At 33.8% G+C, this 16315-nt stretch overlaps 1 protein-coding gene across 2 annotated transcripts in view; it reads right to left on the reverse strand.

The window, feature by feature from the left end:
* Positions 1-2297: 2297 nt before the first annotated feature.
* The window catches only part of CDH12 (cadherin 12), a 279426-nt gene continuing 265408 nt past the window's right edge, over positions 2298-16315 (reverse strand). For both annotated transcript variants that reach the window (XM_079918024.1, XM_079918023.1), the window contains 4 exons: positions 13853-13974; positions 10173-10290; positions 5869-6120; positions 2298-2960 (listed from right to left, as the gene is read on the reverse strand). In XM_079918024.1, the coding sequence (XP_079774150.1) occupies positions 2461-2960; positions 5869-6120; positions 10173-10290; positions 13853-13974 (992 nt within the window). In that variant the 3' untranslated portion in view covers positions 2298-2460. The remainder of the gene's footprint in view (positions 2961-5868; positions 6121-10172; positions 10291-13852; positions 13975-16315) is intronic.

Consider the following 16315-nt stretch of genomic DNA (forward strand, 5'->3'; position numbering starts at 1 on the left):
TCTTTGTGCCATCATTGCTTCTGATATGTGAATGCATGCAGAGGCAGTCAGATTCTCAGGCAAGGTGCAAGATGCAGTAATTCCTGACAAGAATCATTTTGTCAGCTGGAAGTGATTTGCATATTAACCTTCTTCAAAGGGTCTCACCTCATGGCATACCCAGTCATATTGCTGGGGAAAACCTAGATGTTGACTTAATTTTTGCTCCAGAATGGTTATGACATTTCCAGCTTTTTAAAAATCACATGAATATTTCCCAAAGCAAATTATACTGCGAATTATCACACTACATCAAGATTCTATTGCAGTTCCCAGGGATGAGACAAAGGTGAAGTTGAAGTCGTCAGAGGAGGAAAAGGAATTCAACAGTTGTTCTTGGTAAGGATGACAAGGAGAATCTGCAATTATGAGACACAAAAAGAGCGATGGGAAATGCAGATTCAAATGGCCTAATTGCCACAACATAATTATCAGTTATATATTTTTGAAGTAAGCATTTAATAATAAATAAGACTGAATATAGTTTGCCTATATTATTTATATTTCTACCCATTTTCCCCATGTGTGAAGTTTTACTTTCACACTTTGCAATACAAATATAATTATAAATATTTCATAAACACAGCTGGATATTGATGACGTCTGCAGAATGGATCTATAAATAACTTTTATTTTTCCTATATATTGTTTTAATATTTCAATAGTCACTTGTATATTTATAATATTAAGAAAATATATTATTACCTAAGAGTTAGTTACCTGTTTTGTTAAGTGTATTTCTGGATAGTGTGAAGTTCATTTAAAAGTAATGTAATGAGTGCAGCTTACCTGTCTGCTTATAAAATCTAGTATATCTTAGAAATCTCATCAAATTAAAAAGTAAAAGTTTTTACAGAGAAGGTTTATGGTATCGTTTATATTAGAATTATTGGAGATGATAGCGTAAAGAAGCCACTCTGAGCTCCAATATAATGATATTCACAAAGTTGAAATCCATGTTAGTTAAATAAATCAACTACCAGATTTTTCATTTGTGTTCACTTTAAGAGTTAGTATTTGGTTTGAATTTTCTGAAGTCCCTGATTTTTCATTTGTTTGGTACTACTTAATAAATATTTTTAGACATGCTATAAATCCATTCTGTATTATTTGATAAATATTTTATTTTCTTTGTTCATGAAAGAATCACTAGACTGTAAGAAACTCTGAGAAGCTGTTTATCAATTTCTCTTCCCCTGTTTAAATCAATGACATTTTTTTTCCCCAAAAAAAAGTTTAATAAAAACACAACTTAGGGCTTCCCTGGTGGCGCAGTGGTTGAGAGTCCGCCTGCCGGTGCAGGGAACACGGGTTCGTGCCCCGGTCCGGGAGGATCCCACATGCCGCGGAGTGGCTGGGCCCGTGAGCCACGGCCGCTGAGCCTGCGCGTCCAGAGCCTGTGCTCCGCAACGGGAGAGGCCACAACAGTGAGAGGCCCGCGTACCGCAAAAACAAACAAACAAACAAAACATAACTTAAATTTTATCTATGACTGAAGACTGCAATGATCTGGTGATTTGTTAAAACCAAACTTCCACCCTTCCACACCCTGGCACAATATTAAAACAAAACTAATATTTATTTTAATGTGGAGTTTCAGCCCTGAGGCCTCTCTTTATAAAGAGGATTTTTTTAAATTTTCTTTTTAAAAATTTTATTTCTTTGGAAAACAATGAATATTTTCATGAACACCTTTAATAGGAACCAATATTAAGATCAAACATTGCTTTTAAAATTTGGGACTTACATATTGAATTTGATATTATCACATTTATTTCACTTTTCTCAGAGGGTAGGAAAAACAAATGTGTTTTGGCATACAGTTTAAAAAAGAAAAAAAAAGAGCATTTTAATTATAAGAAGATGGAGTCCAGAAAGTATTCTTCTTTTTTCCTTAAAAGGAATGAGAAGTCTGCGTGTTGCTATTGCTCCTTGACATAAAGACAGTGTCTTTGTTTTATGTCCTCTGTGTCTGAATCCCGCAATGCCATCACAGCAGAGTGTACTCTACACGACTTTAAATGATGAGAGTCTCAATAGGCACTTTAGTGGAATTAAGAAAAATCTAACACTCTTCCACCGTGATGCCACATAGCTATCTTCGTTCTAGGTTGTCACGTCAGTAAATTGTATTTAATAGGCCTGAGCTTGTCTCAGTGTGTTTCCAAAATAACAAAACAAAACCAAGCAAGTACACATTTTAGGAATTACCTTGTGTTGGCAGAATAAACCCAAACTGACAATATGATAAATATAGCAACTTGCTAGAAACCAAATAATCAAAGGAATCTTGTCCTAGAAAGCCCGGTATGTGTGTTTGTGTGTGTGTGTGTGTGGTGTGTGTGTAGAAGCGTGATTTCTATTTATGTTCCTTTCTCTTAAATTTCTTTTGTTGGTTGTGTTTTAGCCTTTGCTTCTCCCCTAAATGACTTTATCAGTTTTATAACTCTCTTCTTCACCAAACATGTCTGCCAAGACTTTAAAGTGCGGTCCCCAGTCTGTTAGATAGGTGTAGTCCTGGTCTGCTTCCATGGTCAGAGATTCTATGGAGCTAAGAGAGTCAGCTACTGATCCATTGCCTTCATAGGCATATGTCGCCAATGAGTCGTATGGTGGGGCGGTGGGGTCCATATCATTTTCCTGTAGCCTTTGATTAATGAAATCCCTTATGTCTGCATTATCTTCCACTGGTGGTCTCTGACGAGGCAAACAGAGAGAGTCTGGTTTTATATCCCTGCGAATTTTGTTATCTTCAATCACTTTTGGGTTTCTCAGAGCACCAATGTCGAAAGCCTGGGTGTCTTCCTCCCCGCCTCCTTCATCATCATAATGGATAACATTGTCTCTGATGTCTTCTTTAGAGGTCATCAAGGTGTCTTTCTTCTTCTGCCTTCGCAGAGCTACATACAGCACAACTATGGCTAGAACAAGACAAAGATTGCAATATGAGAATATGTCAGTCCATCTCGCCATAAAAAATAAAATTGATCAGGGCTGGCTGAGTGTTTTTAATGGTATCCTATTACTTTCAAAGTAAACATACTGTAATCTATAAGGATCATATCTATGTTGACTTTTTTTCATTGTTTAAATTCAATTTCATTCTGGAATTGTAGCTAATATGTAACCCCAGCAAAGTTATTCACAAAATCAAACCATTGTAGCCTTATATTTAACATGTATTGTATTTAAATATCTCAGTGTCAGGTAAAAAGTGTGAGTTACAAAATTTAAAAAGAAAGAAAAGAATGCTTGTTTCAATCATACAGAGAACTGTATAGTATTGAAATAATAAAACTTGAATATTGTTTGCCCATAGCTAACACTTAGATATTATCCATACCTATATTTCTCAGTTGTTAACATTACTGTATTTATAATGCAATAAACACAAATCACGTGACAATCACTTTTAAATGCAATAAACAAGAAAGAGAGAGAGAAAGAATATTGACTATAAGGGCCTTAGCTTTGCAAATTATGTCAACTAAGACCACAAATTATTTACATTTATGTGTCCTACCATATTGAGATAGTTTCCAAACCAAATGTCTAGTATTCAGGCTACCTTCTTGAAGCAAGATAATATTTTGAAATACTTAATTTATAGACCCTCATTATTGAATAGCTTTGTTCCCCATTAACTCACAACCATCATTACATCAACAGTGTTTATTTTTTTCTGGGAGTAAATAAGCACAGATTCACACCATGAAGTCAGTGCTCAACTTTGCCTGGCATAATACTCTCCTCTCCTCCATAGTGGTGGCAATAGATTGAAAGCCAAAGTGTTTGGTTTACCATAACAGAGTCTGGAAGGAAGACTCTTGTCATAGGATTAGAAAGTAGGAGACTGCATGATGACAAAAGCCCATTTATTCCCTCTTCTTCCAAAATTAAGGAGGAAGACAGAGGAGATATAGGTAGAGCTTCTGTACAACGGGCCTTGCAGAGATGTTTAGCACTCTGCACTCCTTCCAGGCTTTAGGCAAATCTCACTAAAAGCACTATTGTTTGTTCACCCAGAGAGTGTGTGAGACTGTAAACCTCACAGAGAAACCCTGCATATTTATAAAATGGCTTTAGAGTATCTATGGCTGAGAAAGAGACTAGTTAGATGTGCTTGAGGGCCAAATAGAAGTTCCTAAGCACTGCAAGATTCTCACCCTAAAAAAAGACATAAAAAGGGCTAAGAATCTGCTGGAAGATCTAAAGGAGTATGAGACTGGCTAAGGAGATCAAAGAATAGATGGATTTGTAAGCAGACCCCACGGCAAGACTAAGAGTGTCAACATTCCCAGCTGTGTACTAGCAATTCACAGCTAGGAGCAGGGTGGACACTTGGTAAATATCTGGATGAATGAGTGGCAGATGACAGTATGTGATAATGCTAACCTAAGCAACATGAATTGTTACTCTGTAAGAGGGCCAAAGAGGACAAAGGCGAGCATCCAGAATGTACCAAATCATGCCTAGGTGGATATGGAAATCCTCTGGGACTCAGACAGCCCCTAGACAAGAGTATGAAAAAGAAACGCTTGTTTTGAAGTTAAACACCTAATTGATTTTGATCAGCTTCAGTGTGAGAACATTATTTTGCATCTTCCCTTTTAAAGGGGTTTATATCATCAGCACAAACAGATGTCAGATATAATTTATAATTCTAAATTTTAAGGACATAAAGAATACTTTGTTCTACACATCAAGGTTATTTGCATGGAATTAATATCTGCACCATGCAAATTGGACTAGAACTTTACCCTCCAAACCAAAATGAGCTTCTGACTCAGAGAATGTTCTTCACAAATTAGTATATAATGCCTTGTACCATGCTTTACACCCTGGTACATTTTTAAAATTCTATTTTCTAGCCTAGAGATAAAGGTAGGTATGTACATTTGTCAGAATATTTTGGTTAAATAATAAACATGAATATAGAAGCTGATCCCACAGTGCCCAACTGTACTTCTGTTGCAATTTTAATTTAAAGGAATGCTTAGAAAAATAGAAAATCTCTCTTTGCTTTTGTGAATCTGGCAGCGAATGAATAAATGAAATATAGTCAGCTGGACAGAGTTGATGGAAGAGGGGAGCCCCTAAAGTAGGTTTTTATTCTCACAGAGATGTTACAGAATACATTTACTTCAATCCTTTCCCTTTGCTGCACTTCTTGATATTTCACTGTGTTCTGTTCTGTTCTAGTGGGAATGGTTAGAGTTTTTGATGTGAGGAGATCTGAGAAAAGTGGAATAAGAATTGTGTCTGGCCAGCACTTTAGACAGAAAAAAAATTTGGAGGTGCTTTTACCTTCTACTTCTTTCCTGTTCTTTCTCCTTTCTTTCTTTCTTTCTTTCTTTATCAAACTGTTATTTGACAACTACTGTTCATCTAGTATAATTTTAAAGGTTATACAACACTTTATTAGGCAGCGATAATTACTAGGCTGTAAAAAATGAATTTAAAACCGTTGCTGCAAATGAGATATTTGTCATAGAAAAGTTCATCGCAGCAAGTGTCACAAATTGTTATTACTTGAAAATTCTCTAAGGCTTGAACATACTTTTATATTTTTGATGATGTTATTGATTTATTTCTATTGGTATACTTCCATATGGAATAAAATAGAAAATTAATACTCATAATATAATTAACTTTAATAATAATTTATAATTCAGTATAGATAGATAGTCTTCCTTCTATCCAGATGTAGCATCTCAATGAAGAAAAAACTGATTTACATGGTAAAATAAGGAGTGAGATACACAAATAAGGGAGGGGTAGAGAGAGAGAGAGAGAGAGGGAGAATATGTGATTAATATTGAAACCAACCTAAGAGTATAACAATGCACAGTAGGATTGCAATCAAAGCCCCGGTGCTAAGTCCTACAGGAAGAAAAATTGCTTCCACGTTACAAGACAGGATGGTACCATCAGAGTCACATCTACAAACTCGAATAGTCATTGTGTTTGTGCTGCTCTGGACAGGATAACTGCTGTCTTCTATTACAACCGGGAGGAAATACAACTCTTGCTGCCTGCGGCTGTATCCATTTCTTCGGGTTTCAATGCCAGCTGTGTTGTCTACAAAACATGACATTTATGATAAGATGGTTACCATGAGTATCACTTGAAATCTTCAAGTTGGTATCTGTTAAACAGTAGGAAGCTCTTCTTGAATCAGTAAAATACATCCATATTTTAATTCTTTCTTTTATCATTATGAAAGCTGCCAAAATGTAATCAAATGTATTCAAAGCAATCCTTAGGAAAAGAAGAAACATTAATCTTGTCTGGTGTACGAATTAAATTTTCTATTCAGAAAGAATAGAAAATTGTTTACAAGACAAGAGTATGTTGTGTTGACAGACTATTTTTTTCTGACATCAAAATCTCACAGAGAAAAAATACTTCAGTGGATGTTTCCTTACATGATTAGAAGAACAAAGATTACAAAGGATGAATCAGTATAACATCTTACCTAAGAAGCTGTTCTTTAAAATTGATAAATATCAATATAATATTTCAGATAAAGCTTGATTTTTTATTTTTCCCTAATCCATATCTATAATACACATATATATGAATATATATATTTTTTTCACTTTTGCAAAACAGCATAAGAAACATGGAAAGGAAGATAAAATGTGTGAAAAACATCGATTCATTAAAATTTTTAAATATCATGAATTATAATAATCATCACTTTAATATAATCACAAAATTAAATCATTTTAATTTTGATATAATCAACGATACAATATTTACTTGGAATAATCCAAGGCAATAAGAATTTAAAATTTTATATTAGTCCCACTAATATTTCTATTGAAAGTGTTGTTTTGCATGCACTTGTTCTTCTTCTTTTTTTTTTTTTTTTTGCCATACGCGGGCCTCTCACTGCTGTGGCCTCTCCCGTTGCGGAGCACAGGCTCTGGACGCGCAGGCTCAGCGGCCATGGCTCATGGGCCCAGCCGCCCCGCGGCATGTGGGACACGGACCAGGGCACGAACCCGTATCCCCTGCATTGGCAGGCGGACTCTCAACCACTGCGCCACCAGGGAAGCCCCATCTTCTTTTATTTCTGTACATAAAAGTGGAATCTTTGTTTTATTCATAACACTATTTCATTTTTTGAGTCTATTGAAGTCACTCCCAGAAACATTTTGCTGTTTTTTAGAAATGTACTAACATTTAGTCCATTGTAGCCATACATGATACCTACTTTGGAATCAGGTAAAATAATTTTAGAAAGATATAGTACTCATTAAAATACAAGTATGTCAGAAAAATGTTACTATATCAATAATATTCCATTCATTCTATTTGTAGATTATAATTTCAACAATGAAAAATTAGGCACCTTCTCTATACCCATTTCAGTAGGAAGCACAAAACTGAGAAAACTTTATGTGATAAGATAGAATTTGGCAGGGAAATATCTATTTTTCATTACACAGAGGATATTTTTAAATTGAGAAACAAAATATAAACCTGCCAAATGTCTATTATAATATTCCCAGTAAGAGTCAGTGGTGTCAGGCACTTGTGTTGACAGTAGAAATAGAAAAATGGGGACTAGTTGAATCAATATTGAAATCTTCAGCCATTGATGGTTGTATACTTGAGTCTGGGGAAAGGAACCGTCAAGGATTAAAGCCTGAAACCTGGGTGAAAGTGATTAATAGAAATAAGAAGTCAGAGTCTCTGGTGTATTTGCACTTAGGGAGCTAGGGGTTTGATATTCTTGAACATGTTATGTCAAAAGGCAGTCTCCCCTTTTTTAAAGATTTATTTTTAACCCAGTATTATTATTGATATGTGACCATATAGCATTCATTATGCTGTCCATGGTGGGGAGAAAAAAGACATATTAAACCTCATTTTCACCCATAAAATGGTTTCCATCAATTGACAGATAAAGAAAATGCGATATATATTGTATATACACACAATGGAATATTATTCAGCCGTAAGAAAGAAGGAAACCCTGCCATTTGTGACTACATGGAAGAACCTGGAGGGTATTATGCTAGTGAAATAGACCAGACAAAGACAAATACTGCATGGTAACACTTATATGCAGAATGTAAGAAAAAAAAAAAAGCAGAACTTATAGAAATAGAAAGTAGAAAAATGGTTGCCAGGGGCTGGGGGTGGGAGAAATAGGGAGAGGTTGGTAAAAGGATACAAACTATCAGCTATAAGATGAATAAAGTCTGAGGATCTGACATACAGCATGGTTACTGTAATTGATAACACTGTACATTATAACTGAAATTTGCTGAAAGAATAGAACTTAAATGTTCTCACAAAAAAAAGAAAGGTGAAAAAAGTGTCTATCCATTTAAACAAAAAAACTTACACTTAAAATATATCAAGATAAAACAGGGGTTATGGTAAATGGCATGAGTGGCAAATACATGTTCAGATCATGAAAAAATACTATACTTTGAGGCAAGATGATCTGATTCATATTATTATGATTAATCATATATAGATTCTCCAGCAAAGATAAAATGGTGGAAAATAGTCAATACTTTTGTTCCTGAATGATGTGACCATCTACTTAGTTACCCAAGCCAATGATCTAGAAGTCTTATTAGTTTTCTTCTTCATCATATTTATATATGGAATCTAAGAGATCTAGAATGAAGCTCTATGTATTCTATCTCCAACCACTCACCTCTATCCTCACAGCCATTACCTTAATCCATTGGATTATCCTAATCCAAGACTCTCTCACCCATTTTCTACAATAGTATCAGAAATAGTCTTGTATCCTTCTATTGTCTTTTCCACACTGCATCCAGCCTGACTTGCTAAAGTGCAAATCTGAATATGTTAAACTCTTGTGTAAACCTTTCAAAGACTTCTCAGGTCATTGGATTTAAGTTATACCTTTTTAAATGACTTATAGACAGGTTGACCTATGGTTCAGTTTGACTTGGACAGCCCTGTTTTAGATGTGCTGCTCTAATTAAAATGACAAACACTGTCCACTGCTATTCTCAAACATACTCCAGTTTCCATGATAAAACATGTAGTATCCCTACCTATTAGGCCTTTCATAATTGGGACCTTATTTCATTCCCAGCCGTTCCTCACATTACGTTATTTGATGATGCAAATCTTATTGAATTTCCTTCTGTGACTCTAATTTCCTTCCACCAAGTATTTGAAGAAAACTAACTTTAACTTTCTCAAAGCACCCTTTGATTCCTATCAATCATCATCATTATATCATCCATCTTATCACTTGCTCATTTGTTCCATAAGCATAGAATCTAGCAAGAATTAGCTTTTTTCTACCCAATATTATGAACTCAGGAGTTTTTATTCCCGATATTATGTCTACAGAAACTTAGAAGAGATAAAATATCTAAAGTCACAGAACAAATAAAGTCAGAACAACTGATCAGTACTTAGTCTTATTATATCTAATCCAGTGTCCTTTATATTTTTGTAGATTTTAGTAGCAGCAGACATGATAATATTAGTATTAGTGATAGTGATGGCAGTGGTGGCAGAAATGTAAGTGTAGTTATGATGGCAGAGGTGGTGGCTAAAATTACCTTAAAGGTAATAGGTTTTAGGCATTGTGTTAAAGGATTTGCATACATTATTGTATTTAATAAATGAACCATGAGGTTAATTTATTTTAACTATGAGGTTGAAATTCTTTAGTATAATTTAATATATCGATAATCTGCCATTAAGTAGTAATGCAGTGGGAGTGAAAACCTATATCATTCTCATTACAAAGCCTGTATTCTTGACCTGTGCCATACCATATGTTATTCAAATAAAACAGTTACTTGTATGTAGAAACAGTGCATGTAGAACAAATGATATATTTAAAACATGAAAAGTATTCAATTTCCCAGATAGCCTATTGTTTGTTTGACTCATTAAGGGAATGTCCACATTATAAATGGAAGTAATTTGCCTCATTAGATATAGTCTATATAGGTTAACATTTAGTTTACTGCTAGCCATAAAATTTTGTATTTCTTATATATGCATTTCTATATTTTATGAGCTTGAGTGCTTTTAGGAAGAGCATGGATTTCTACCTTTGTGTCCTTTTACAAAGTTGCATGATAAAAGGTAAATTTTTATGTGGTTAAACTTACTTCTGAAGTCACGAACTGTAAAATTTGGTTTGATGGCAGCTTCAGGTGATAATTTAAAGGAGAATTGCTGCCCAGCAGGTGAAAGATCTCGGTCTGCAGCGCTGACTATCTGAATTATCTGAAACAAAGTTGAGATGAGACTTGAAATCAGTCATCAGTTTCAAAGGGAACTCTACACACCAGGTTAATTAGTTTATTTAATGAAACATGCAAGTAAACAGAAATGATATTTTTCAAATTCATATCAGTAGGCCAATTATTTACAAATATTTTTTATAAACAAGTAGCTAAATATTTACAGTTTAATAATAGCAGGTACAAGTATAGGGTATGGGCTAATTCCAAATCGATATCTACATAACTAAAAAGGTTAATGCCATTGAAAATTCTCACTAATAAGCAAAATAAAATTGAAATGTACTTGCTTGCATTTTAAATTACATGAAATAAATGCTTTCTAACCTGATTATTTAAAAGTCCTTGCAAAGCAAAATTTTAGTATCATTATGTTTGTGAGAATGAGTTTTATTTTCATAACTAAGTAAAATGATGAGAAAGAGATACACAGGATGTAGATCTGTTTTTGTTGTTATGTTTCTTTTCCCCCAGTGGATAAGACACAAATTGTGTTTTCATAGAATTTTTTTTTCTTAAGAGGTAAGTATGACTAACCTTGTTTCAAAATTTTTCCTAAATTGTTCCCATAAGTGTGTAATCTAAGTAGTTAAAATTCTGATACTTCAGTGAGATGCCCTTAAGAATTTGGAGGTTAACTTCCAAGGGCCAAACTATGAAACTGATAATTCACTATATATGTAAGTAAATCAGAATGGCTTTGAGGTATTTATTTATTAACATATCCAATGGTTTTGCATCAGGAAGAATTTCAGGAAGTGTGTGCCAAAGAGGATAAAAGCAGTGTGCTGCTCAGGTGACCACACTCTTAGACTAAGTTTGAATTTGCCAGAGGAAGACCTTAGATTTCAAGTATGACATTCTGCTCCCAGCGGGCAAAGCCTGCATCCTGTACTCTTAGATTGATGCCATTAAACATGTCAGTTATTTACCCCTTTTTGTTTTTATTCCATGGTTGAAACCCAGTCTTATGACTATGATCTACCTTCTCATATAGCTGTGTGTGCTCGTAGGCACACACAGAAACACACAGGAACACACAAATGTATACACTGGGGCTTCGAGTGTCTAGTGCAGTACTAGTAGTTTGTATTTTGACAATGGGTCCTCTAATGAGAAATTCAGTTCCCTATTTTAGTGTAAATCAGTCACACAGGATCTATTTAGTCTTTAGAATTGTCATGGATTCAACACCGAAGGCTAAATATGGCAATTTAGTCAAATAATTACCATACAGACCCTGTAAAACTTCAACTTTCCTTCACATGTGCTCAGACTACTATATCTCACCCCTAAAATTTGTTTAAATTTTTGGGAATTAATTTGTGAAGTTCTGTTTTGTTTTGCCTTTGCTATCAACTAGCACAATTATTTACTAAATTAACATCAAAACTTATCAAGAACATAACTTTACAATGAAGAAACATCCTTTAAAACAGCATACGGAGATGAAATTCTTGGTATAAACTGGTACTTATCTGTAATTGACACTTGAGAGTTATTGCCCTAAGTAAAACAACTCCCATACTTCATTGGTTCATCATATAAATCACTATTGATTTATATAGCATCATCTTTCTTTTCTCTTACTTCTTTTGAAGATAGATAGACACACAGATAGATAGATAGATAGATAAATAAGCCATACATACATATATACATGCATGCATATTCAATTATAGTCCAGAAGAGATAGATAGTTCCTATGCATAGTTTCTAGACAAGGGTCAGGATGGCTGGGGTCAAAAGCAGAAAATGCTCATATACTACATTTCAGACATTTCAGGGTTATGTTTTGTATGTAAATAAGATGCAGAATGCCCCAAAAAAGAGCTTCCAATGTCCCCACAGATTCCTTACCACTTTGTCTAAATATAAGAAAATCAAGTTATCTCTAATAACTTCTACTATTCCCAACTTTTTAAACTCTTTAATTTACTGGAGAAACATAGAAGCATTAAATAGAGTTCTATTTCCAAAAGGCTTTCCTTAGTGCATTACAAAATTCTGATTGCTGTGAAATCATTAACGTTTCTAAATTACCTAAAAATAACGGATTGGATTTCTGGGGTGGCAGTAGAAGGCTCTGAAAAGTGGAGAATAGCTAAATTGTAGAATTTTGGTAAACCTCTTATAACTCTGCAAATAACCACTTCAGGTTATTTATTTATGTAGCATCTACTATTTCAGACAATAAATCAGGCACTGGGTTTACCCCATGTAAATTTTGTATGCATTTAAAGTGATAAAGCATTAAAACTTTAAAAAAATGTATTTCTGTGTCTATTCAAAATTAATGATTCAAATTTATCACTTGGTAAAATATGACTAAGTCATACTGTAATAAAGTTAATACTTTCCCCAAATTATCAAAAGCAGTAATAGAGAAGCACAGTCCACTAGAAGTTGCTGTACTGATGGAAATACTCTACATCTATACTGATAAAGACGGTAGCCACCCATCTCATACAGCTACTGAGCACTTGAAATGGGGCATGTGTGAATGAGAACATATACTTTAACTTTTATTTAATATTAATTTAATACCTATAAGGCTAGTGAACATCACAGGGTTAGAACTATGGGACAAATATTCCATGAAGCAGTAGAAAACATTCAAATTGAAACAAATACTAGATAGTATAAAAGGAACTTTTTCAATAAAGATACCATTTTAAATATTGAGATATTTCTTCAAGTAAGAATTAAAACTTCAAATTTACTTAAATGAGTAGTTATGCTATTTAAAGGTAATTGAAGTAGACAGCAAAGCAAAGCATACTGATGTATTTTTCTTTTGGAACCTAGGTATACAATATTGGATTAATTATATTCTTGTTTCATATCACACTCTTAGCATTTGCTCATGCCTGGTTCCTATTATATTATATTATGTTATATTATATCATCATATTATATATTCACTCATTCATTTATAATAGTGTAGAAAAAAGCTAGCTACCCACCATGATCCACATAAACTCTAGGATTTTGACGATAACGTTTATCAACTATATGGTCCTTCCTCATATCCTCTCCCCACTAGAACCTCCCTCCATAGCAATACTTAATAAGAAAATGTAATTCAGATATTTTGAATAACCCAGATGCTCTACTCAAGGCCACCAGAGAAAGCTTTCCATTTTTCAAGGGCTTAAGAATTTTTATGCACCCTTCATAAAAGCATGTGAGCAAAGCAAGAAATACTATAGAAGAATGTAGTCTAAAGTTTCTTGCTTCCTGGATTTATAGTCACAAGGTCTTTATAAATTCCACAGTATACAAATGGAAAACAGCAGAATCTGCAATCCTAGAACTTTTAGTTATACAAAGAATACTCACTAGGCCATCATCACTTTATCCCCTGTGGTATTAACTCCACATCCAAAATATACCATTAATTCAAAAGAATTTACTATCTTTCATGGTTTCTTTTATGAAGACATAAGATCCATGTGTGTATATTCATGCAAGGTCATATAACCCAGAACACATGCATGTAGTGGGTGTTTATACACTCTTAATTAACAATATTGATAAGATACCTGTCCTGGTTTGGCATTTTCACACACAGCTGTCTCATATGGCACAGATATTTCTGGAGGAAATTCATTGACATCTAGGACATTAATTAATATGTTGACTCTGCTGGTTAATAATGGGTTACCTGTTAAAAACATAAAAGCAGAAAAGATGATTACAAAATCTGATCAGTTATTGCTCTTATAGTAAACAGCAATAACATTTTTAAAAATCAGCATTCTTATGGAATCCAAATGACCTTTTCTTTACGGGAAGCTGAGGCACTGTGCCAAATATAAATGATGAAAAGATGGATTTACAAGCAGACAATGCTATATTTAAAACAGATAACCAACAAGGACCTACTGTATAGCACAGGGACCTCTGCTCAATATTTTGTAATAATCTAAATGGGAAAAAAATTTGAAAAAGAATAGATACATGTATATGTATAACTGAATCACTTGACTGTACACCTGAAACTAACACAACATTGTTAATCAAATATACTCCAGTAAAAAATAATTTTTTTAATTATAAATAAAAGATGAATGCTGGCGCTATCAATGTCACGCTGTCAGAGCACCAGCTTTGCACTATACCAGTATTTATCCCTGAAAATCAACACCAAAGTTAAGGTCAAACATTTAGCTGGTATTTCATCACAAGTGTAGCCATCATACCAGGGTTAGTTCACAGGATCAATCATCACTAATAGTGATATTTTTCACTGGATAAAACATATGTTTTTCCATGTTGTGTCTATAATTTTATTGGGTAGTATCATCTACATATTTAAATAACTCTCTCAAAATGATTCCTCCAAAAAAGGATGATAAACTCCAAGAGTGAAGGAGAGATTGCTTTGCATAGACGAAAATTAAAATAAATTTAAGGAAGTAGAAGTAAGAGATAGATTGTGGAAAACTAAGAAGCACCCTGAAATTACTTGCTGATGATAACAAAGAATAAACAGCCTTTCCTTCTTGAAATATCAAAAAAATTAGTTTGAAAAATTATCTCTGCCAAAATTCCGTCACAATTTTTAGCCTCAGCCTGTGATATATTACCGGCCTCTCTGTCATTTGCTGAAGAAGCCCAGAAATAATTAAACTAATAAGGCATAACATAATGCACATCTTTCAACTTATTTATTTTACCTAATGAAGTTATACAGATGGATAAAGGGCCCCAAATTGTCAAAGGATCTTGTCCGAAGTCACACATCTAGAGGGATGGGGAGTTAATATTCAAACCCAGGACTATGGAAATCCAAATATTATGTTCATTCCACCAGACCTTTTTAAATGATTGGTTATTGTGTTAGATTCTTCATCTGCAGTGCCACTGAAGATTCATAATGTTAGGATTCTTATAGATCTCTATCTGGATGCTTTTAAAGAATGAATACAAATCTCACCACATGACTGATTCTGACAAGCTTACAATATTCTGCTGTGCTAAAATTTATCTAAAAATATAAAATGCACCATCAGCCGTAGCTTAAGAAATGTTCACATATTCATATATGACACAGTGAAATCCAACATTGTGTACCAGTACAGGCACAGATAACATAAAGGGAAGAGAAATGGTATATTTTGTAATATGGGTTGTGTTTATAGAAGGTGTATTGGTAATCTTGGAGAAGGATGCAAAAAATATCTATTTATTCAAAAATTAATATTGGTTACATGGCACTATCTTATCTGGTAGAAAAGGTTTGGCTCAGTTTTCACAAGTTACTTAATCTTTCTTCAACTCGTGATATTAATAGGTGCTAATTCATAAGTTTTTTAGTTTGTTGTATTAAATGAGTGTTCTACAGAATGTTAGATTAGTTTTGGTAAGTTATCATTACTCTTATCACCAACTGTAATTTGTGGAGATGATCTAGCTCATCTTCTGTTATTGATATTAAGTACTCATATATCATAAAATACAGATAAAATCAACAATTTGGTTCATTTTCCTAAACAAACTATAAATTCTCAAAAACTACAGCAAAATCAATGCCTAATACTTCATAATACTTATAATGTACCCATATTCTAAGACACATTTCACAGGTAAGCTCATTTAGGTTTCACAGGCAACTCTAATATAAAGACCATTATTATCCTTTATTGTATATGGAACTCTGAAGAACGGAGGGGGAATGTAACTCTTCCAAAAATTCCAAGTTAAAAGTGGTAAGATGGGTTTTGAATCCAAGTGTTCTAGTTTCAAGTCCATGCTCTTAAACTTTATTATATATTAACCTATTCAACCTCTGTACAATGTACAAATCAGCCTCTACTTCCTATTTTACTTGGTACATAATTTACAAGTCCCAAGGACATATGAAGAAGAAAGTGTTTTTTTCCCCTCAGGATTATAGTTTTATTTTAAGTTAGTGTGAGGATGGGGCAAGACTTCTCTCAAAATTATGTTTATAGTACAGATTTAATTTTATAATGTATAAATATGTTATTAATTCAAGCTTA

The sequence above is a fragment of the Stenella coeruleoalba genome (genome assembly GCF_951394435.1).
Source record: "Stenella coeruleoalba genome assembly, chromosome: 3".
NCBI classification, from domain to species: domain Eukaryota; kingdom Metazoa; phylum Chordata; class Mammalia; order Artiodactyla; family Delphinidae; genus Stenella; species Stenella coeruleoalba.